Source organism: Trematomus bernacchii, unplaced genomic scaffold (genome assembly GCF_902827165.1).
Source record: "Trematomus bernacchii unplaced genomic scaffold, fTreBer1.1, whole genome shotgun sequence".
Lineage (NCBI taxonomy): Eukaryota > Metazoa > Chordata > Actinopteri > Perciformes > Nototheniidae > Trematomus > Trematomus bernacchii.
Window position 1 is genome coordinate 1708 of NW_022987408.1, and position 25001 is coordinate 26708.

General features: G+C 42.4%; 1 protein-coding gene across 1 annotated transcript; it reads left to right on the forward strand.

The window, feature by feature from the left end:
- Window positions 1-3839: 3839 nt before the first annotated feature.
- Window positions 3840-24786, forward strand: LOC117487130 (proline-rich protein 36-like; the record flags this gene model as incomplete). The annotated part of the gene is given in 13 exon segments (XM_034135792.1): window positions 3840-6741; window positions 11314-12497; window positions 13333-15127; window positions 15457-15565; window positions 16177-16284; window positions 16515-16643; window positions 16913-17041; window positions 17253-17887; window positions 17922-18056; window positions 18994-19662; window positions 19760-20021; window positions 24460-24581; window positions 24688-24786. Coding segments are annotated over 12 exon segments (5301 nt in total), but the record flags the coding sequence as incomplete, so codon positions are not given.
- Window positions 24787-25001: the final 215 nt, after the last annotated feature.

Sequence of the window (25001 nt, forward strand, 5' to 3'; positions counted from 1 at the left end):
CCCAAAAACTAAAATCCCATTTGGCCGGTTAACCCTCTCCCCGAACCTTCCCCTCTGAACCCTGGAGACATTGATGCAGCCAGTTCAAATCTACAGCCTAAAGGCAAAAGAGTGGATATATTATATATTCACCAACATATCAAAGTATTCATTTCAGTGCAATAACCTTCTGTCTCAACATTTGACTGGTGAACGTTTGACACTGATGGATGACCCTCTCTGGAAGCACTTCTCATGCATTAAACCATCATTATCTCATTATAATGAAAAACATTCTCAAAATAACTGCTTTGTATATCACACATGTTTTTTCTCGTTAAGTCTATAAGCTTCAACAGCCAGTAAGTATAACTTAAAACCACGTGAACAGACTTTTGTCGAACTGTTAGCGTGTGAATCTTGTTTCATTTGCGTCAGGAGTTCAAGGGATCGTTGATCTTTTCACAGACACTAGCTTGACAATATTTTAGTTTAATTCAACTTTATTCACCTTGATTTTGTGTTTCTGATCAGCGTTATTATTCAGCCTTGACGTGAAAATAATAGAAAAAGTTAACATTATCTCTGAGTCCCAGTCTTTCTGGTTACTAAAGCAATTTGTCACTCAATTGTAATCTGCTTATATTTGGATATGGATTTTTGCTCAAATATTATTACTAAATGTGCTTATTTATCAAATGAGGTGCTTTTCAGTGTCTAACATCACGCTAAATGAAGGTCAGTAACTTGTAAGACATTTGAAGACTGGTTCAAATGTTGGCATTTCTTCTGTTTTGAGGAAGAATTTTTCATTTTAATTTTTAGAGCAGAAACATGACATTATTTATTCATGATTTAAACATTTTTTAGTTGGAAAGATGTCATTTTTTAAGCACAATTGTCAAAACGGCAAGAGTTGTAATGTGAACATATGCAGTCATTTTGTCGTCTGGTACAAATCCTGATTTTTTTTAATTGTTGGCCAAAAACACAAGCACTTAGAGCTACTTTAATGTATTAGCGTTGCAACGATTATTTGATTACTATGAATAAATCCTCTTTAAATTAACTGATGAAATTATTAATCATGTGTTGTCGCCCTAAAACGTAATGTTTCTACTATTTTCATAGAAATGATTTATCGAAGTTTCAAATAATCGTTGCAGCACTAATTACATTTAGGCGTGATTTTCATACTCATTGCAACTAACTTTTAGGGCATTTTGTATTTAAGTTTGTACTGTGCATTTCACCTAATAGATGTGTGTTTAATACATGCACAGTGAACAGAGTGGGGGGCATTAGGGGCCCACGGCACCATTACGGCCCCTGCAGTGTGTTGATCCGGCCCTGTTGTAAATAAAGTTGAGCATATTTGAATTCCGCTGCTCTAAAATGACTCACTTGGACTTTTCCAGACTCTCTAACATTGAAATAAAGCTGTTAATGTTTTTAATTACTTGAAGCATGCCATGGGAACACTGTACACCCTTATGTCTTAACTATAGGATGTATAGAGATGTAATTATGTATGTAGAAATCTGGACGTAATGTGGGTTTATAGCACTGACTGTAAAACAGTTTATTTTCCGCCCTGATAATGAAATCAAACTGTACCTCGACTTGTCTGTCTGCACCTCGACTTGTCTGTCTGCACCTCCACTTGTCTGTCTGCACCTCGACTTGTCTGTCTGCACCTCCACTTGTCTGTCTGCACCTCGACTTGTCTGTCTGTACCTCGACTTGTCTGTCTGCACCTCGACTTGTCTGTCTGCACCTCGACTTGTCTGTCTGCACCTCGACTTGTCTGTCTGCACCTCCACTTGTTCTGTCTGCACCTCGACTTGTCTGTCCTGCACCTCGACTTGTCTGTCTGCACCTCGACTTGTCTGTCTGCACCTCCACTTGTCTGTCTGCACCTCGACTTGTCTGTCTGCACCTCGACTTGTCTGTCTGCACCTCGACTTGTCTGTCTGCACCTCCACTTGTCTGTCTGCACCTCCACTTGTCTGTCTGCACCTCCACTTGTCTGTCTGCACCTCGACTTGTCTGTCTGCACCTCCACTTGTCTGTCTGCACCTCCACTTGTCTGTCTGCACCTCCACTTGTCTGTCTGCACCCTCCACTTGTCTGTCTGCACCTCGACTTGTCTGTCTGCACCTCGACTTGTCTGTCTGCAACCTCGACTTGTCTGTCTGCACCTCCACTTGTCTGTCTGCACTCCACTTGTCTGTCTGCACCTCGACTTGTCTGTCTGCACCTCGACTTGTCTGTCTGCACCTCCACTTGTCTGTCTGCACCTCCACTTGTCTGTCTGCACCTCCACTTGTCTGTCTGCACCTCGACTTGTCTGTCTGCACCTCCACTTGTCTGTCTGCACCTCCACTTGTCTGTCTGCACCTCCACTTGTCTGTCTGCACCTCCACTTGTCTGTCTGCACCTCCACTTGTCTGTCTGCACCTCCACTTGTCTGTCTGCACCTCCACTTGTCTGTCTGCACCTCCACTTGTCTGTCTGCACCTCGACTTGTCTGTCTGCACCTCCACTTTGTCTGTCTACTGCACTCTCGACTTGTCTGTCTGCACCTCGACTTGTCTGTCTGCACCTCGACTTGTCTGTCTGCACCTCGACTTGTCTGTCTGCACCTCCACTTGCCTGTCTGCACCTCCACTTGCCTGTCTGCACCTCGACTTGCCTGTCTGCACCTCCACTTGTCTGTCTGCACCTCGACTTGTCTGTCTGCACCTCGACTTGTCTGTCTGCACCGCTCATGTCGGGATATCAAGGGACCGTGTGTTTTAATGTACCGGACGTTTTGTATGTTGATGTAGTCACACACTGAAGTCCTCACTTCTCTGTCTACCACTGACTTCAGATCTGTACAGAGATTATTTGTGAGACTCGTGACGAATGAATAAAGTGTTATTTGTGTCACATTGATTTATTTTGTATTGTTTCACACTGTTACCGTTAACTTGAATCCACTGCAGTCAGCTGGTGAAGAGACGAGAAACACAATGTTACAAGGATACAGTGATATAAGTGTCCTTTAGTAAATGTTCTTCATAAATACAGAGGTGGAAGAAGTACTCAGATCTTGTACTTGAGTAGAAGTACTCAGATCTTGTACTTGAGTAAAAGTAGAAGTACTCAGGTCTTGTACTTGAGTAAAAGTAGAAGTACTCAGATCTTGTTCTTGAGTAAAAGTAGAAGTACTCAGATCTTGTACTTGAGTAAAAGTAGAAGTACTCAGATCTTGTACTTGAGTAAAAGTAGAAGTACTCAGGTCTTGTACTTGAGTAAAAGTAGAAGTACTCAGATCTTGTACTTGAGTAAAAGTAGAAGTACTCAGATCTTGTACTTGAGTAAAAGTAGAAGTACTCAGATCTTGTACTTGAGTAAAGTAGAAGTACTCAGATCTTGTACTTGAGTAAAAGTAGAAGTACTCAGATCTTGTACTTGAGTAAAAGTAGAAGTACTCAGATCTTGTACTTGAGTAAAAGTAGAAGTACTCAGGTCTTGTACTTGAGTAAAAGTAGAAGTACTCAGATCTTGTACTTGAGTAAAAGTAGAAGTACTCAGATCTTGTACTTGAGTAAAAGTAGAAGTACTCAGGTCTTGTCCTTGAGTAAAAGTAGAAGTACCAGAGTGTAGGAATACTCTGTTACAGTAAAAGCATTCAAAATGTTCAAGTGAAAGTAGAAAAGTATTCTCATCAAAATATAGTGAAAGTAGTGACAGTAAAAGTAGTCATTGTGCAGATTGGTCCATTTCAGAATAATATATATGATATGTTTTATAATGATTGATCATGAAAGTGTTCTCAAAGCTGGTAAAGGTGCAGCTAGTTTGAATGACTTTGTATACTGCAGGGTAGCTTGTGGATTTACTCCAGGTGGAACTAAAGTCTGATTTAACACACAAGTTACTAAAGGTATTAAATACATTTAGTGGAGTAAAAAGTACAATGCATATATCTGCTACTTTTGGAAAATGTTAATTAATCTGAACCCTAATTTACCTTTTCTTGCCCTGAACGCTACTTTATTTTTTATTAATTTGATTTCCCCCATGTATTTAATGTTATTTTCACGTCACCTACCTCGTCTTCAATTATCTTGTGTAATATTTTTAATATGTTGATTAATGTACACTGTCCCTTGTTTTAAATAAATCAATTCAATGAACTATTCCATACTTCTTTTATGTAACATGAGTCTGAATACATCTAGATATACACTCTCTTAAAAAGGTGTTTATGTCAATGCTGTTATTATTTTCTCAGCACGTGTTTCTTGTTTGATTCCTGGGATAATCTGAGTCACTGCGCGAGTCGTCCTACAAGAGCTCTCTCTCTTCAGGCAAGAAGGATCCGGAAACCCTCTCACCATCATGAGTCTCCAGAGTCCTCCGTGTCACGGTGTGGGACACATTCACCAATTTTAGGGCTATTTTTGGCGCGATAAACAAATAAATATGTCATAAAAGACCAGTCAGTAGAAGACTTAAGACCTTTTAATATACTGCTACAAGTCTAAGTCATGCATTCTTAATTGTATTCTTAGTCTCATGTAATAATCATGAAAATCTAAAGGATAAAACATTATGGACACACTGCAGCCAGTCTATTTAGCTGGTACACTATATTATATACAATGCGGTCAAATGTTAGCATGTTTGCATCTGAATGTATTTCATGTCGTACAGTGCTTGATTACATCACCTCAAACGGAAAAAAAGAAGCTATTTTGCTCTATATAAATACAAAGGACTAAACGCACACACACACCTCTGCAAGACGATCAATTAGGAGCTCACGTCGGTTTATTGATTTTAGTGCGTGACGTCATCAGGACGGCCTTTGTCTGAACAGTAGCAGCATTAGCATCAGTCACCTGGCTAACAGCAAACCTGCTAACTACCTGGTTCAATAAAGCCGAGAATGCTGTTAACAGTTCACTAAATGTCACTGTAGTTCATTTTGTATTTACCTTTATACATCGGCTCTCGGACTGAGGATAACGTAAAATGAAACAAATGATGAAAAACAAAACAAACGTAAGAATTCAATCAGTTTTCATTATGCGCATGCGCCGTAATCCAACCCCGTGCCGCAATATACGTGAACGCGCAGGGCTACCGTTACATTTAAATCAAACGACGGCGGTTGCCGTCAGTTAGGTTCAAATCTTTAACGTTATTCTTCAAAAATAATCACGCAAAAATAGTCCCCAAAACGCTGCGGTTGTTAAAGTAACATGATAAACATTGCCGGTTGACAGACAAACACTTAATTTCAGCTATAAATATAGTGTTTTATTCATTATGTGAGTAGCTAGTTGTGTACTATCTGTATACAAATATATAATGTATTTAAACCGATGTAGTTCGGTTGACCGTTAGGCTAAAAACTGCCGTTAGATAACGCTATCACGTTAGGCCACAACCAGCAGATCCATCGTGGCTGATCCCTTTGTTTGTAAGAGAGGGGAAACATTTCTCCATTGCGGTCCGTGGGTCCGACCATATATCGCACCGCTAACCACATTGAAACGTATCACTTTCATTGACATGTGTCCATTTTGGTAGGCCTATATGTATAAGAGCCGTGTATTAAAATAACGCCGACATTAACGGTGTCGTTCAGCCTCTCCACTAGCTGCTGGGTGGAAACATCATGGAGTCTGTCTGCTGAAATGTGGCCGAACATGAGCAGTCAAATACGGAATCATAGCTCGTGATTACCACAAGCACAATTGTTTAAAACGCAAATATGCAATGTATTCCGTTTAAATATACCGTGATCTGTAAATAAATCCCACAAATCACAAGCTAAACGCTTCCATTAGTTGTACATGGATCTGGCTGGGTGGAAACAGTCTCGGTCTGCTGCTGCTGTTACAGTCTGAAATGTGGCCGAAAATAAGCAGTCAAATACGGGATAATGGCTCACGATTATCTCAAGCACAGTTGTTAAAAACCCATTCAATTATACGAGTCTATGTTGTGAAACACCACAATCATTTAGAGTCCATAAGCAAGCAAGAAGCGAGGCCAGATTGGCATGTAATGAGCCGACGCTGTTTTAAAACGGAGTTAACCGTTTCTTTGCCACAGTGGCATTTATGCAACGTATTCAGTTTAAATCCACCATGATCTTTGAAGAAATCCCACCAATCACTTGCCAACGTCTTCCATTAGTTTCACATGGATCTGGTTGTTTTGAATATCCCGTATATTGCAGTAGTTTTGACCATAAATCCCCTGCTGGAAACATTCCCACCAGCTTCCCTCTTTAGGCTCTGTGTGTAAAATCAGTTGTATCCCATTTTGACGAAGGTAACACCGGAAGTAACTATAATCTGTATACATGAGGAAAATAACTGTCGATCGTAGCGTCTGTTTGCAGCATCAGGAAGTCACAATATTCCAGTAAAAAGTCCATTAGGAAGAGAAACATCTACGGAACAGAAAACACCATCCCGCTGCTCCACCGCTCTTCCCCCGCAGATAACGGACGATATGCCCGGGTGTTGATGCCGACGAGTTTTGAACCAGGTGGCGGCAGCAAGATGGCGTCCGAGGCTGCGCAGTACCGAAGAAGACAGGCGGTGACGTATCAGTGCAAAGACACCGCATGCCTTTTTCCCCCGACCTCATTTGAGAAAACATCCACCATGTCGACTGGGTTTATACGACGGGAAACACACGTGGATTAATGTCATAACGTCGAAATACGTGATCTGTTGGACCGCGCAGAAGGTAATCCGTGTGCTGTTAGTGTTGCACATGGTCTCAGTGGGTCCAAACAGACTGTAGTGTTTGGTGTTACATGGGAAGCCATTACTGGGCTCAGCATCAGGCCTGCTGCTGCTAGCTAGCTGAAGGCTCTGTAACAACTGCTTATGCATTCAAAGTTAAACATATCAAGAAGACACTAATCAAAAGTGATTGTTTTCTGTTGCAACATTAGTTTTCCTTAACTTAGCCAAACTAAAAATAGGTGTTTTAATAGTTAGGTTGTCATGGCGCTACATGGCATTAAGCATGTGCTAATTTTAAGGATATTCAGGGTTTGGTGAATTTACTGTAAATGTATTCCAACACAACCAGTTTTCCCTAATTTAGCCATACAAAAAAAATTACGTTTAATTTAGTTCAGTTTATATGGACTAACATGGCAACACATCGCGTAGTCAAAGCATGTGATACAACAAATCTAGTTTAAGCATGTTATAATGAAGGATATTTAGGGTTAGGAAAGTTACTGTAATTGTATTCTGATACAATGGTTATTCAATATATTGCGTTGTATTGTGATATATCGCTAACAATGTCATAGTAGGCTTTAAATATCAACATGTGCATTAGGTTTTAAAAGTTTATTTTTGTGCCCTCCTTAAACTACTTCCTGACTCAGTTTACTTTATTACGTTAGAGTAGAACAAGTTAAACAACTGAATGTAGATTACAACACTGCTAGCTAGCTAGGTTGTAAGTATTACAACCTGCAGTACTTTAAATGGCCTCTTAAGGTATGGTAAAATGGCCAACGTTACTGAAGAAATATACATGTTTAAAAGTTATAGCGTATTTACCCTATTTCAAATAACCAAATCCAAGCATCACTAAAATAACATACATATAAAGACAAGAGTACAATACAGATAAAGACTTGACAAATAAATATACTCACGACTTGGTAATTTGCTTTACATAGTGACAGAGCAAAATATGGATGTATATGCTGAGTGATATTGATATTTAGGGTAAATGAAATGACTGCTTACTAGGGTTGAGTATTGGCAAGAACCTGGCAATCCAATACGCATCATGATACAATTGTTATTCAGCATATTGCATTGTATTGCGATATATCGCATACAATATCATAGTAGGCTTTGAATAACACAACAACATACATGAGGTTTTAAAAGTTGTGCGCCCTTAAGGTACTTCCGGTCTCAGTTTACTTATTTCGTTTGAGTAGAAAAGTTAAATGACTGAAAATAGATTACAATACTGCTAGCTAGCGTTCAGGAGTTTTAACCAAGCGGAAGTACCGTAACCTGCAGTACTTTGAAAGGCAGCTTGAGGCTGGCTTAAAAAATGTAGCTACCGCCATAGAGCGCCATGGTAAAAATTGCCAATTTACTAAAGAAATATACCTGTTTACAGTCTGGGATAAAACATGTTTTATGATCTCTATAGCATATTTACCCTTTTCCCAGAACCCAAATCTAAGCTTCTCAATGACAAAGTAACAAAGACGAGAAATAAATACTTACTGCTCCTTGATAATGGTGGTTGTTAACCTGTTAAGCCCCATGCCCCCGGTACCGGAGGCTAAACGCAACATCTTGCAAGAAACAGCGTCTGAGGCAGAGTTCCCGTTAGAATATTTTTTTGCCGGTCAACATGTCCGTTAAAGTTTAAATCTTCCGGACAAAATGAGAAAAGTGCCGGTCAAAGGTCTTCTTATTTATTGAGCTTTTAAACAAATTGATATGATTCGATATTAAACAAACTAATTATATATAGTAGACAAACTACATTATTCAAAAGTGTTCAGTAACTTACAAAAACACGGGAATAATAAACGGAGCGCTCTCTCCTGACAGCCCGTCAGTATCATGCAGCTCGCAGATCCAGTAATGAGTGACCCGACAGTAAAACTAAACATATCTATAACTAGTTACGGTAGTTTGAGAGGTAATTCAAATAGCTACGTGATATTCTAACCTGAAGTGTGTGTTGCTCTGCTCACCGCTGCAGGTGATCATGCAGAGCTGCGTGTCGACTCGTCAGATTAGACTTCACTCGCGTTTATGTCCATATCGATCAGATCTAGCTAGTTCTAGCTAATGATATGACTACCTGCTTATTAAAAGACACCTCAACAATAAGCGTCGCTATGCAACCGGGTGAGGCCGCAAAGTATAGCGCAGCATTATGCATTTGTTTACATGCCCACCGGAACCCAGAGGCATTACCAACAGATCAACGCACAATCAACCCATACAGGACATCTCTTTCTCCACATTAAGTGTTAGACATTAGAATTGACTATTCTTGTCTGTCACATAAGTGGCGCAACTGATGCGGTATTGTGCTAAAGGGAAATTATTTTGACCGGAGAGATTTAGATTTGCCGGTCTTCAGCATATTTTACCGGTCATAGTCCGGTAATTACCGGCTAACGGGAACTCTGGTCTGAGGGCTTCTTAACATTTAACAAACTATGAATGTATCATACCCACTTAACGGGAAGAAACTCAGCTATCAGACAATATGAACATTTTTTACCGAAACAAAACACAACTCTAAAGGCCCTGACACACCAAGCAGTCACCAGAGAACTCGCCGACTGTTGCGTGGCCGTGTTCTCCTGCGTCTTGGCCATGTGTCGCACTGGAACACACCGCAAAGACTTCAGCCGAGCACGTACGAACTGCGCATGCGTGAGTGGCAATAACTCTCCTTACCAGCAGGCGGCGGTAGTGTGTATTCGTCATTCAAAAGAGGGCACAACCGGAAGACAGAGAAGAAGCACAGACTGATCTAAAAACAATCAACATATAGCGTGTGCGTTCCATTTTCACTCTCGTCCATCGAAAACATGTTTCGTACGGTACTGGAGCTATCAGCCATTGGAGTGTTGCTCGTGGAAGACATTCTCAAGCAACCGTTTCGCTTCTCATGCACTGATTCGCTAGCTGAACAGCCAATCAGAGTGATGTCTTTGTCCGACTGCCTGTGCCCGACGCACGGCCGATTCAACATGTTGAATCAATCTGGCATGTTGAATCGGCCGTGCGTCGGCCATGAAAGGCCAAATAAGGCGTGTCACGGCCGATGGTGCGGGACACACCAAATTGAGTTTGGGCGACAGGGCACGCTTCCTCGTCCGACTAACGAAAACGGCCGATTTCGGCCTGGTGTGTCAGGGCCTTAATGCCAAGCCTCTGAATTAGCACTAAGCGAAAGAGTGCTAACGCACTTAGCACATAACTCACGGTATAACTATGTTCTACTTAATCGATTCTGCACAAAGATATCATATGAAAGCTGAGACTCCACAGATTCCAATGGTATACGTATCATCACTGTGCGACCAAAGCTCAGGGCAGCAAAGGTGAAACCAGACAACACACAACTTAGCTTTACGGGACCAAAACAGTAAATACGTCTTACCTTCGCTGTTTTCTGATCAAAAGTTGTGTTCAATGGTGGAGTTTTCATATATAGCTGCTATGAGAGCTACGAGAGTGTATGAGAGCTTCCAGTTTTGGGCATGCTGCGCATCATTCACCAACGGTAATGTTTAGATGGATTTATGAACTTCCCCTCGATTCTATTGGCTCTAACGGTTTAAAAGAGGTGTCAATCACCAAAATCGACCGATGGGTTCCAGAAATATGGAAAATCCACCCAAATGACCCCAGAAGTGTTTTTTTTTTTCTAAACCTCTCTAAAAAGGTCAAATGTCACTTGTTTTGCATCAATCTTGAAACAGGGTACTTATTATATGTTATAGTTTGGATTCCTAAAGCTTTTAGTCTACTATCCCATCATTCAAGGGTGGTTTTCACTATGAGTAAGGTTTTTTTTTTTTTTACTATGTTCAGTCTGAATTTACTTTAAAATAAAAACATCTATATTGATTCTGACTTTTCTACATCCAACTCACAGGTTTATCATTGCTTTGAGAAAAAAGATTATTAATTTACCCCTTTTAGAAGTGAAGTTATAGTCATTTGTTCTGGGAATGTCATTTTCGAGCCTGAGACCTGAAAAACAGGCTTGGGGCTAAACAGGCTAAACAGGCTTAACAGGCTTAACAGGCCAAACAGGCTAAACAGCGGGAATATAGCACTGGACAGGTTGTGTAGGTAGGTGTTGTTTCCTCCTCTGAAACCAATGAAATTAGCAATTTATTTTAAAGACCATAGAGATTAACTTCAGTTTGTGTTTATGGTTATGAAGAAAGATGTCAACAATGTGGCTCAGTTAAATCTCACCGGTTGAAATGTATAGCAGAAATAATTCCCCCAAAGCTCAATTAGCAGTGTATTGAAAATAAGCAGAATAAACTAGTCAGTATCTCTCCCTTCATCAATGCCACAAGGGCCAAAAGAGACACCAGAGCTTGGTGGTTGTGGAGGCTTGAACTGTGCATGCTCTCATGCTACGCTGTGACACTTTCAACAACACACAACTACAATTATCTCTCTTGTTCTGACTATGTTGGTAAGGAAAGGGAGTATATGGGATTAATGGTGCAGTGTACTGAAAATGCTATAACCAATTTTACAGCCAATTTTTCTTTTTTAGGATGCTGTCCCAAACCATCGTACAAATGTATAAAAAGCGGGATCCTCCTGCCCTTTAGATGTCTGGGAGCTGTTCATGGCTTCTAAGAAGAAGCGAAAAGGAATGGTGTTCCACCAGGAAGGGGCAACCAGCCCTGTTGCGGCACCTGCCGCGGACCATCCATCTTCCCGCTTTGTTGTTCCGACACTAGGGAAGGCAAGTGAAGGCGGTATGGAGCAAAGCAACTGTGCAACCAATGAAGAGGCAGATATGATGGGTAAACCCAACATGTACCCATTTAAAGAACCGGTTAGGAATGCTGATGGACTTGCTGCTGTGAAGCTTCCGTATAGTTCAAACCCTGAGCCAGACAACCTCTCACCTGATAGCATCTGCCAAGGTATCAAAGTAACGCTGGACAACAATGGCATGTGGAACGAGTTTTTCAAATGCAAAACAGAGATGATTGTGACTAAACAAGGCAGCAGGATGTTCCCCTACTGCCGTTTTCGCATCTCTGGCTTGCAGCCATCTAGGAAGTATTCCTTGATCATGGACATTCAACTTTTAGACATCAGTCGTTACAAGTGGAATGGCAAAAGCTGGCAAGTTGCTGGAAAGGCAGAAAGTCATGGTAAGAGTCAACCATTCGCTCACCCAGAGTCTCCATCAACAGGAGAACACTGGATGAAAAATCCAGTGTCCTTTTACAAACTGAAACTCACAAACAACGTCTCAGAACAAGAGGAGAACACCATCCTGCATCCGATGCACCGCTACTTGCCAAGACTGCATGTGATCCAAACCGAAAAAGCTTCTGAAGACATCAATCTAAAGGGTCGCAATCTTATGACATTCACTTTCCCCCAGACTGAGTTTATGGCAGTCACTGCTTACCAAAACCCACAGCTTTCCCAGCTTAAAGTCGACTACAATCCGTTTGCTAAAGGACTGAAGGAGGAGAGCTCCAGTCCGTTTGGCCTAAAACTGAAGTTGAACTCTGAAAAAGACGTGCACAAAGGTGGAGGCACGACAACCAATGAGCAACATCCCCTGAAGAAGAGCTTGAAGTCTTTGCTTGCAAACCATAAACCTAAAAGCTTAAAAGCAGTGGATGCAAAGCCTTCGGGTTCTAGTGATCTTCAGAAAAAATCCACTCCAAATGAAGATCAATCAGCTGCCAGTGTGACTGGGGAATGTTCAGGGTAAGAGTTACACTTTGTAAAAGAAGATGGCATGCTTTTCACAATTGTACTAAATGTCAAGTTTGCAAGTTGGCTATGTTTAAGGTATTGTTTCATTGCTCTGTATCTAATAACCTGATGTCATTTTGTGAACTTCCTCTAGTCGTCATCAAATGTTACTAAATATTTTTTAAGATACTTTTACTCAAACACCATGTTTGCTCTCAAATCGGTTGGATTATTGTCTCAGATACAACTTTGCACTTTGATGGGTATCATATATTTACAAACACGCTGTTCTCACATTCATCCTTCAGATTGCAATCATGTTTTGTGTTCGGCACGTGATTTAAATACAAAGCTGTGATAAAACAGTTACTTATTCCTGTGCCCACTATACTGTCGCACACCCAAGTTGATTCCCCAGAATATATCTTTCTATGTTTTTCTAGTCAAGTTTGGCAAAGCCATTTACCAAGAGGATTAGCTTTTCCCGCATTTGTTGACTTCATATTAGATCGTTCAGTTTGAGGTAACCCATGTGTTTAGGACCTCAGAGAATATTTCCATAAAGTGAAATGTTTCTCATCTTCTTCAGATTGTGCGCTGTCAAGGGAGCTGCCACCATTGTTATGGAGCTTCTGTTCGCAGCAAATGTCTGCCTATTGCGCCTGTAGTGTTAAAGTCCTGTAAGATTGTGGGATGGTGCCTAATTAGCTAACTACAAATGCTGTTATTGTGTTGTTTCTTGTTTACCAGATGACATGCCATAGCTTAGTTCTACAGTACATGGTGGTCTATTTTTCACTCAATAATGCCTATGACATTAATTGGATTGTTTTGTTTCCTTCACCAGCAATTCACGTCCAGCTCAGAAGTTGTTTTCAGAACTGATCCGGGAGGCTCATGTTTCACTGCATAGATGCAACGTGGAGCAGCTGGCCATCACAAACGGCACCTCTCCTAGAACTGAGCAAACCCAAACTAAAACCACTGCTTTGAAAAGCAATGAACAAGATGTTCCCAGAAGGGACAGTAGGTCTGTCAAAACAAACAGTGCACCATCATCTGCAAAGAACGGAGAAACTGTTCAAACAAAGAGGAACGTTAAGGAGAACCTTTTGAATTCAACAAACTGCAAAGACAATGTAAGAACTGATAGTTCTGAGTTACATACTGATTCTCCAGCAGTTTCCCAGAACTCCTCGGTGGAGTCAGACCACCAACATCAGCTCAAAGCTCAGCAGCAGAAACGTGCAGTGCCCCTGCCTCTGCCAGCTCTTGCTCGTTTTTTGAAGCAGCATTCAACAAAATCCAAAAAGGCCCAGAGCAAGCTGGATTCTCCACCCCAAGCAATCCCATCTGAACTTTCATCTAATTCAAAGAGTTCTGCTGCAGCTCCCACATGTCCACAATCTGAGCCCTTCGTTAAAGCAACTGATCCTTCCAAAGACCCTACTGGTGATATCACAAAATACAACAACCTGGCTTCTGGACATACTAGTGAACATCATCTGGATGAAATAGATTTAAATGTTACAGGACAAGCAGGTCAAACCGCCAATGAACAATCCAGTCCATCATGTCCAGATGACAATGCAACTCCAGGCCCAAATGGACTAAGCACTGAAGATTTCCTGGCTTCTGTTTCAGTAACTGAATGCAACAGCCCAGAGGGACAAGATGGTACACCAGTGTTACCTCATCTTTATCAACCATTTTGTACCCTTGGGACATCTTTATCCACCATTTCGTCAACTCTTGCTACCTCCTCTGAACCTCCTATTTGGTCACCCACCCATGACACAGTGTTACCTGCCCCACACTTTTCACAAACCCAAACCATCAATGACTCCTCCACACTACCTTCAGACTCCCCTACTAGTAAGTCTGATTCTTTGCTACCTGACCCCGAGTGTTCTTCATTTGCTTTTGAGGAATTGTCACCTGCAAGCTCTCCAGAACCGTTACCTTCCCTGCCTCTCTCGTTAGCTCTAGAGTTTGACTGCAGTACTTCTGAACCACCTCCACAAGCAGTATCTCCTGAGGAGTTGCAGCACAGTGAAGCATCTGTGTTCAAATGGCATACAGTGTTACCTCTACCTAAGCCGTACATAGAAACTTCACTCACTACATTTCAGCCCACACCAGAGACTCCACCTTTAGTGGCTTCACCTCTCCTGCCCTCCCAATCTGAACCACAGGTGATTGACCCCTCCACATCCATGGCTCCCCTTGACCCTGGTCCATCATTTCAAGAAGACGTACAGTTGCTGCCATTCCCTGCTCAATTGTCCCCCCTCGCGCTTCAGTTGCCGCTGTCTCCAACTTTTTCCTCCTTAGATGGAGATGGACTGTCACCGACGCCTTCAATCGCCGAACTTGTGTACTTTTTCTCCAACGATCATGACCTCGGGATGGAGTTCTCAAACACAGAGACGATAGAAGTTCCCTGCTCACCGCCGAGTAAAGTAGAAGAGCCTTCTCCGCAGGTGCAACCAATGCCAGCCAAAAGAACCTGCAAGCAGAAGAAGAAGTCCAGGCAGCGAAAGTTAGTGGATGTCGATCAGGATATTGATCCCTCAAACGGTAGAATGCATCCCAACCTGGAGGAAGTAGAAGAGCAGTTATTTATTTCATTCACTTCAAAGGTAAGAACTTACGGTTATATATTTTTATGTCTTTGGCATCCAGTTCCTAAAATACAGCCATGAGTTGGCAAGATTGAAGTCATTGGCCGATATTAACACGCGCCCTTATACATCGAGAAACAAATGCTTTGATGATAACAAGGATAAGATTCAGAAGTCTTTCCAAGTAGACATGGATATATTCTAAGCATATTTTGCATTTTTCTAGTTAGTTCCTGTTTGGTGTAATGGAGCCTCTAGTTATTCCAGTAACCCAATATTCAGGTTGGTAATGAAGGGGCTTACTCGATGTACTTTACAGAACATTTAAAACCAAACTCATATTTTAGGAGGCTCTCAAACTTCACCTTGCGGACTCCGCCGATGGACCGGACTCACAGCCTCAGACAACACCTGAGGGACCCGTGCTACAACAAACTACTGACGCACCTGAGAACGGTAACACAGAAATTATCATTTGACTGAAATCGTATTACATTTTCCAATCGTTTAAAATGTGCAGATAAATGGTAAAGTAAGAATATGGATATCAGTTTGATCTGTGTGTAAGATACCGAGATGGGACATGCTTAACCCAGCTTAGCCTAAAGACTGGAAGCAAGGGAACGAGCATAACAAACTAACAGGAACTAGGGCTAACTTAAAGCCACTAGACCTCGAGGAAAACATACATTTTACAGGACTAGAAACTTTAATTACAGTAAACTAATTCTACCCAGAAACTGACACCAAACTAACTCTAAACTAGAAACTGACTAATTTCCTGGAACTACTAGCTCAGTGAACTGGACCAAGAGCGTTATGCTAACAGAACCTATAGCTAGCTTATGGCTGAACACCACGTAGTAACTAACAGGACGTAGAAGCTCAGTCAAACAAGAACAAGAACAAGAAACAAGCTATAAAAACCTAATATACCATTTGTATTATGTGGAAGATGCTGTTTGGACGAGGCTTAGCTTGGCTAACAATACCCAAGACATTTCAGCTCAAAATGATCTGGTCGTTAGTTTAATGAAAAGTGGATAACATGACATTTATTTGTTCAGTCGAGACAACAGATGAAATTGAGAGGATCGCTGCCTTTGAGAAGATTCTCCTGAGAGACCTGAAGCTGCTGAGACACAGACAGGTCATCCATCCTGTGCTGCAGGAAGGTACGTCAGACTGGACTTAATGAAGTATTTAAAACCCTTTTGTTTGCTCACATTATAGTGTAGAAATAAATATATATATATTAAAACAAAGACATATATTTTGTGAAATGAGAAATAAATATGTTAAAGTATGTGTATTACACTACAGTAGATACAATGGAAAAACATATTTAAACTATAATATATGACAATGTGAATATAATCTTGCTGTTTTTTCTCTGTAAACTCAGTGGGTCTGAAGATGAGTCTGCTGGATGCGACTCTGGCCATAGACCTGCAGTACCTGGGGGTCCGTCTGCCCATCCCCCCCCCTGGAGTCTCTCTGGAGCCGCTGACCCAGGAGCCGCCTCCACCTCCAGGTACTTCATCATGACTCGGGTTTAGATCAGGGGTGTCCAAACTACGGCCCAGGGGCCAAATGCGGTCCCCGGGCCGTAGTTTGGACTGAAATTTGAAATCAGAGTTGGATTTGATTACGTCATAAACAACACACACATCAAACACATCAGTTCCATTAGTCCACTGTAAAGCAGCTGAAGGACGTTTTCAGCTTTCAAAATGTGCCTTTACGCTGTAGGAGGAATCCTCAAATCGGCTGTTGCGTAGTAACTTACTGTTGTTTTCTTAGTTCCAGCTATTTCTCCAGCGTTTGTGTCCAGAACAGGAAAAACGACCGATGTGACTCAGATTAAAGGTTGGAGAGAGAAATACACTCCACCAGAGGCTCCGCCCACTCCGACACCAACAACACCTGAAGGTAATCACAGCTTGAAACAAATGACCAAGAAAAACAATTGCAAAAATCTTAATAAATAATGTAAACTTTGGGATTTTATCCTTTGCAGACCGTTTATATATAACTATATTACACACTACAGGAAAGGGAACACCCCACCAAGATAAAGATAATAAAGAATTGTCTCAGTGAAGTTGTGTGAAATCTTATATATTGTTCTTGTGCCCTGCAGCTGGTCCCAGTTCAGACCCACCAAAGAAGAACCTGTCTGCGTTCTGCAGCGACATGTTGGACGAGTATCTGGAGAACGAAGCGAAGCTGATCGACGAGCGAGCCGACAGCTTCTCTCAGTCTGCCGTGGAGCCGCTGGTGTACGAGCTGCCCACCAGCAGCACCAGCTACGTCCGGACCCTCGACAGTGTCCTGAAGAAACAGACCTCCAGCTCCCCCACATCAGACCTCATATCTGGATTCATCCCGCCCTCAAAGAGACCCAAGCTCACGCTCAAAGAGGCCAAGAAACCCCGGAAAGAGAAGCTGAAGAGAGGTCCAAAACCGAAACACAGAGAAGAACCACCTCCAGGTTCTACACCTTCTCTAAGTCCTACTGAGTCAAACCTGCTCCCGAAACAACCTGGACTCCATATCCCAGCAGCCCCCACTCCATCAGAGCAGGCACCGCTCCCTGTACCTCTGAAACCAAGGAAACACCTGAAAGTGCGATTCAACGAGCCGGAGCCGTCACCTCTGCCCCATCAACCCCAAGCTGAGGAAGCTCAAACCCAAGCCCTCGTCTCAGACCCTCAGCCTCCACACGGCCCCGCCCCCTGGGGTCTTCGAGGACATGGCCCCGTTGGAGTCGGACTCTGAGCTGGTGGATCCTGAATCCTGCAGGACAGAGGGCGGTCCTGTGATGACCCGCGCTCTGCTGAGGCAGAAGGACCTGGAGGACACCGTGCTGTGGGAGGGGCTTCCTCGGACCTCCATCACTAAGGAGAGGGCTGCCATCGCTCTGACGTCACTGTTCACACTGAAGGTGAGACATCAGTACTCTAAGGGTCAAGTGTCTCATGATGTTTCTATATGCCTGCTGAGGAGATGAAGAGGGAGAAGCAGTACGTGTGTGTGTAGTGATAATATGGAAATGAATACTTTACAGTATTATATTTATTTCCTCTTTTCTATATTGAGCACTTTTGATACTTATTTTGATTTTAACACTTGGCGTAAGTCAGGGCACCTGAAGAGTCACAGGTCTTATTGTCATATGCACATTAGTTACAGCGTGATTTTAGTCCCAGGCTCCCAACAAGACTACAGACTTCAGACATCAAAACAACGCAAGAAGAAATTAACCTGTTCAGCCCCGAGCCTGTTTTTCAGGTTTCAGGCTCGAAAATGACATGCCCAAAACAAATGACTACAACTTAACTTCTAAAAGGGTTATATGAATAATTTCTTTTATCAAAGCAAGGTTACATCTGTGAGTTGGATGTAGAAGTGTCAGAATCAATCTAGATTTTTCTCAGTCAGAGTCAATTCAGATGGAACATAGTAAAAAAAGGTAAATTCTTACCTCCGCCTAAAGAAAAAACATTACTTATAGTGAAAACCACCCTTGAATGATGGGATGGTAGACTAAAAGCTTTAGAAATCCAAACTATAACATATAATAAGTACCCTGTATCAAGATTGAGGCAAAACAAGTGACATTTGACCTTTTTAGAGAGATTTAGCAAAAAAAAGTTCCAGGCGGAATAAGCTTTCGGCACATTTGGGTACATCTGGTTCCATCTGTGCCATTTGACCTTTTTCAGGTACCAGACTATAAAAATGATGAATTACATTGAATTATCACCATAGGTATTCATTCCATCCAAAGAAAAACAATTAAAATAAAAAAAAATAAAAAATAAATAAAAAAAAAAACAGATAAATGAATTTTTGGGTTAAAACTTAATGACCCAAAAAAGATTCTGCAGAGAGAGGTGAACCTGACTCCTCCTCTGACTCCTCCTCTGACTCCTCCTCTGACTCCTCCTCTGACTCCTCCTCTGACTCCTCCTCTGACTCCTCCTCTGACTCCTCCTCTGACTCCTCCTCTGACTCCTCCTCTGACTCCTCCTCTGACTCCTCCTCTGACTCCTCCTCTGACTCCTCCTCTGGCTCCTCCTCTGGCTCCTCCTCTGGCTCCTCCTCTGGCTCCTCCTCTGACTCCTCCTCTGACTCCTCCTCTGACTCCTCCTCTGGTTCCTCCTCTGACTCCTCCTCTGACTCCTCCTCTGGTTCCTCCTCTGACTCCTCCTCTGACTCCTCCTCTGGTTCCTCCTCTGGTTCCTCCTCTGGCTCCTCCTCTGACTCCTCCTCTGACTCCTCCTCTGACTCCTCCTCTGGTTCCTCCTCTGACTCCTCCTCTGACTCCTCCTCTGGTTCCTCTGACTCCTCCTCTGGTTCCTCCTCTGACTCCTCCTCTGACTCCTCCTCTGGTTCCTCCTCTGGTTCCTCCTCTGGTTCCTCCTCTGACTCCTCCTCTGGTTCCTCCTCTGACTCCTCCTCTGACTCCTCCTCTGACTCCTCCTCTGGTTCCTCCTCTGACTCCTCCTCTGACTCCTCCTCTGACTCCTCCTCTGGTTCCTCCTCTGGTTCCTCCTCTGACTCCTCCTCTGACTCCTCCTCTGACTCCTCCTCTGACTCCTCCTCTGACTCCTCCTCTGGTTCCTCCTCAGGGTTTCGTCATAGAGAACCCCACCGCCCCCATCCAGCTGGTGCGCAGGCCGGCCCCCCCCCTGCCTGAGCGAGTCCTGCCGTCTGGGCTGCATCTGCTCCAGCCTCGCTAACTGCTCCAGGATCAGCCACTGTGGACGGCCCGCCTGCATGCTGGGCTGCAGCTGCCTCAAGCAGAAGGTGGTGCTCCTCAAGAACCTGGACGGGTCCGACTCCAGCCCCTCACGGCCCGGACACAGGAGGAAGAGGAGGAAGAGGAGGATGAAGATGGCCTACGGTGAGTTCAACACCAGCTACACCTGAATATCTGCAGGAGAGGACTCTTTAAAGTAGAGACACTACATACTGATATACACCTGAACATCAGCAGGAGAGGACTCTTTAAAGTAGAGACACTACATACTGATATACACCTGAACATCAGCAGGAGAGACTTTAAAGTAGAGACACTACATACTGATATACAACCTGAAAACATCAGCAGGAGAGGACTCTTTAAAGTAGAGACACTACATACTGATATACACCTGAACATCAGCAGGAGAGGACTCTTTAAAGTAGAGACACTACATACTGATATACACCTGACATCAGCAGGAGAGAACTCTTTAAAGTAGAGACACTACATACTGATATACACCTGAACATCAGCAGGAGAGGACTCTTTAAAGTAGAGACACTACATACTGATATACACCTGAACATCAGCAGGAGAGGACTCTTTAAAGTAGAGGACACTACATACTGATATACACCTGAACATCAGCAGGAGAGGACTCTTTAAAGTAGAGACACTACATACTGATATACACCTGAACATCAGCAGGAGAGGACTCTTTAAAGTAGAGACACTACATACTGGATATACACCTGAACATCAGCAGGAGAGGACTCTTTAAAGTAGAGACACTACATACTGATATACACCTGAATATCATGCAGGAGAGGACTCTTTAAGTAGAGACACTACATACTGATATACACCTGAACATCAGCAGAGAGGACTCTTTAAAGTAGAGACACTACATACTGATATACACCTGAACATCAGCAGGAGAGGACTCTTTAAAGTAGAGACACTACATACTGATATACACCTGAACATCAGCAGGAGAGGACTCTTTAAAGTAGAGACACTACATACTGATATACACCTGAACATCAGCAGGAGAGGACTCTTTAAAGTAGAGACACTACATACTGATATACACCTGAACATCAGCAGGAGAGGAACTCTTTAAAGTAGAGACACTACATACTGATATACACCTGAACATCAGCAGGAGAGGACTCTTTAAAGTAGAGACACTACATACTGATATACACCTGAACATCAGCAGGAGAGGACTCTTTAAAGTAGAGACACTACATACTGATATACACCTGAACATCAGCAGGAGAGGACTCTTTAAAGTAGAGACACTACATACTGATATACACCTGAACATCAGCAGGAGAGGACTCTTTAAAGTAGAGACACTACATACTGATATACACCTGAACATCAGCAGGAGAGGACTCTTTAAAGTAGAGACACTACATACTGATATACACCTGAACATCAGCAGGAGAGGACTCTTTAAAGTAGAGACACTACATACTGATATACACCTGAACATCAGCAGGAGAGGACTCTTTAAAGTAGAGACACTACATACTGATATACACCTGAACATCAGCAGGAGAGGACTCTTTAAAGTAGAGACACTACATACTGATATACACCTGAACATCAGCAGGAGAGGACTCTTTAAAGTAGAGACACTACATACTGATATACACCTGAACATCAGCAGGAGAGGACTCTTTAAAGTAGAGACACTACATACTGATATACACCTGAACATCAGCAGGAGAGGACTCTTTAAAGTAGAGACACTACATACTGATATACACCTGAACATCAGCAGGAGAGGACTCTTTAAAGTAGAGACACTACATACTGATATACACCTGAACATCAGCAGGAGAGGACTCTTTAAAGTAGAGACACTACATACTGATATACACCTGAACATCAGCAGGAGAGGACTCTTTAAAGTAGAGACACTACATACTGATATACACCTGAACATCAGCAGGAGAGGACTCTTTAAAGTAGAGACACTACATACTGATATACACCTGAACATCAGCAGGAGAGGACTCTTTAAAGTAGAGACACTACATACTGATATACACCTGAACATCAGCAGGAGAGGACTCTTTAAAGTAGAGACACTACATACTGATATACACCTGAACATCAGCAGGAGAGGACTCTTTAAAGTAGAGACACTACATACTGATATACACCTGAACATCAGCAGGAGAGGACTCTTTAAAGTAGAGACACTACATACTGATATACACCTGAACATCAGCAGGAGAAGGACTCTTTAAAGTAGAGGATACTGGACATACTGATATACACCTGAACATCAGCAGGAGAGGACTCTTTAAAGTAGAGACACTACATACTGATATACACCTGAACATCAGCAGGAGAGGACTCTTTAAAGTAGAGACACTACATACTGATATACACCTGAACATCAGCAGGAGAGGACTCTTTAAAGTAGAGACACTACTACTGATATACACCTGACATCAGCAGGAGAGGACTCTTTAAAGTAGAGGACACTACATACTGATATACACCTGAACATCAGCAGGAGAGGACTCTTTAAAGTAGAGACACTACATACTGATATACACCTGAACATCAGCAGGAGAGGACTCTTTAAAGTAGAGACACTACATACTGATATACACCTGAACATCAGCAGGAGAGGACTCTTTAAAGTAGAGACACTACATACTGATATACACCTGAACATCAGCAGGAGAGGACGCTTTAAAGTAGAGACACTACATACTGATATACACCTGAACATCAGCAGGAGAGGACTCTTTAAAGTAGAGACACTACATACTGATATACACCTGAACATCAGCAGGAGAGGACTCTTTAAAGTAGAGACACTACATACTGATATACACCTGAACATCAGCAGGAGAGGACTCTTTAAAGTAGAGACACTACATACTGATATACACCTGAACATCAGCAGGAGAGGACTCTTTAAAGTAGAGACACTACATACTGATATACACCTGAACATCAGCAGGAGAGAACTCTTTAAAGTAGAGACACTACATACTGATATACACCTGAACATCAGCAGGAGAGGACTCTTTAAAGTAGAGACACTACATACTGATATACACCTGAACATCAGCAGGAGAGGACTCTTTAAAGTAGAGACACTACATACTGATATACACCTGAACATCAGCAGGAGAGGACTCTTTAAAGTAGAGACACTACATACTGATATACACCTGAACATCAGCAGGAGAGGACTCTTTAAAGTAGAGACACTACATACTGATATACACCTGAACATCAGCAGGAGAGGACTCTTTAAAGTAGAGACACTACATACTGATATACACCTGAACATCATCAGGAGAGGACTCTTTAAGTAGAGACACTACATACTGATATACACCTGAACATCAGCAGGAGAGGACTCTTTAAAGTAGAGACACTACATACTGATATACACCTGAACATCAGCAGGAGAGGACTCTTTAAAGTAGAGACACTACATACTGATATACACCTGAACATCAGCAGGAGAGGACTCTTTAAAGTAGAGACACTACATACTGATATACACCTGAACATCAGCAGGAGAGGACTCTTTAAAGTAGAGACACTACATACTGATATACACCTGAACATCAGCAGGAGAGGACTCTTTAAAGTAGAGACACTACATACTGATATACACCTGAAACATCAGCAGGAGAGGACTCTTTAAAGTAGAGACACTACATACTGATATACACCTGAACATCAGCAGGAGAGGACTCTTTAAAGTAGAGACACTACATACTGATATACACCTGAACCATCAGCAGGAGAGGACTCTTTAAAGTAGAGACACTACATACTGATATACACCTGAACATCAGCAGGAGAGGACTCTTTAAAGTAGAGACACTACATACTGATATACACCTGAACATCAGCAGGAGAGGACTCTTTAAAGTAGAGACACTACATACTGATATACACCTGAACATCAGCAGGAGAGGACTCTTTAAAGTAGAGACACTACATACTGATATACACCTGAACATCAGCAGGAGAGGACTCTTTAAAGTAGAGACACTACATACTGATATACACCTGAACATCAGCAGGAGAGGACTCTTTAAAGTAGAGACACTCCATACTGATATACACCTGAACATCAGCAGGAGAGGACTCTTTAAAGTAGAGACACTCCATACTGATATACACCTGAACATCAGCAGGAGAGAACTCTTTAAAGTAGAGACACTCCATACTGATATACACCTGAACATCAGCAGGAGAGAACTCTTTAAAGTAGAGACACTACATACTGATATACACCTGAACATCAGCAGGAGAGGACTCTTTAAAGTAGAGACACTCCATACTGATATACACCTGAACATCAGCAGGAGAGAACTCTTTAAAGTAGAGACACTCCATACTGATATACACCTGAACATCAGCAGGAGAGAACTCTTTAAAGTAGAGACACTACATACTGATATACACCTGAACATCAGCAGGAGAGGACTCTTTAAAGTAGAGACACTACATACTGATATACACCTGAACATCAGCAGGAGAGGACTCTTTAAAGTATTGTATTGTTGATCACCTGCTCTTTTCCTACTGTTTGAATTTGTAGTCCTGAAGGAGGCGGACAGCGTTTCCCAGCCTGCCGAGCGGGTCCGGACTCTGTGGAAGAGACACGATCCAGATCCAGACCCGATGCACTCACCTGGACCTCCACCTCTCACCCACCCCACTGTAAGAGCTGTCTATAATAAAGTAATGATGGTACAGGCTCAGTTAGTCTGTTGTTATTATCAGCACAACATGAATGTTTAATCACAGTTCCCTCTGTGTGCTCCAGGAGAGGTTAGAGGTCAACAGCAGCTGTGCCAGGATCCGAGCCTTCGTCGGGAAGAATAGGAGGAGCATCAGGACACAGAAGACTCCTGATAATCCACAGGTAACCCCTCTTTAGACTTAATAACTCATATAAACTGTGAGCATGACACCCTGAACCCTAACCCTGAACTGTGTCTGAAAGATGTTCAAAACTTTATTTGAGATCAACTTCATAAAGAAACCACGGCCCAACATTTACTGAAGCCACATCCACGTTACCTGTTCTTACGGAGCGTCCACACAGCAGCGTTAAAGACATCTTGGAGGTGGGCGTAT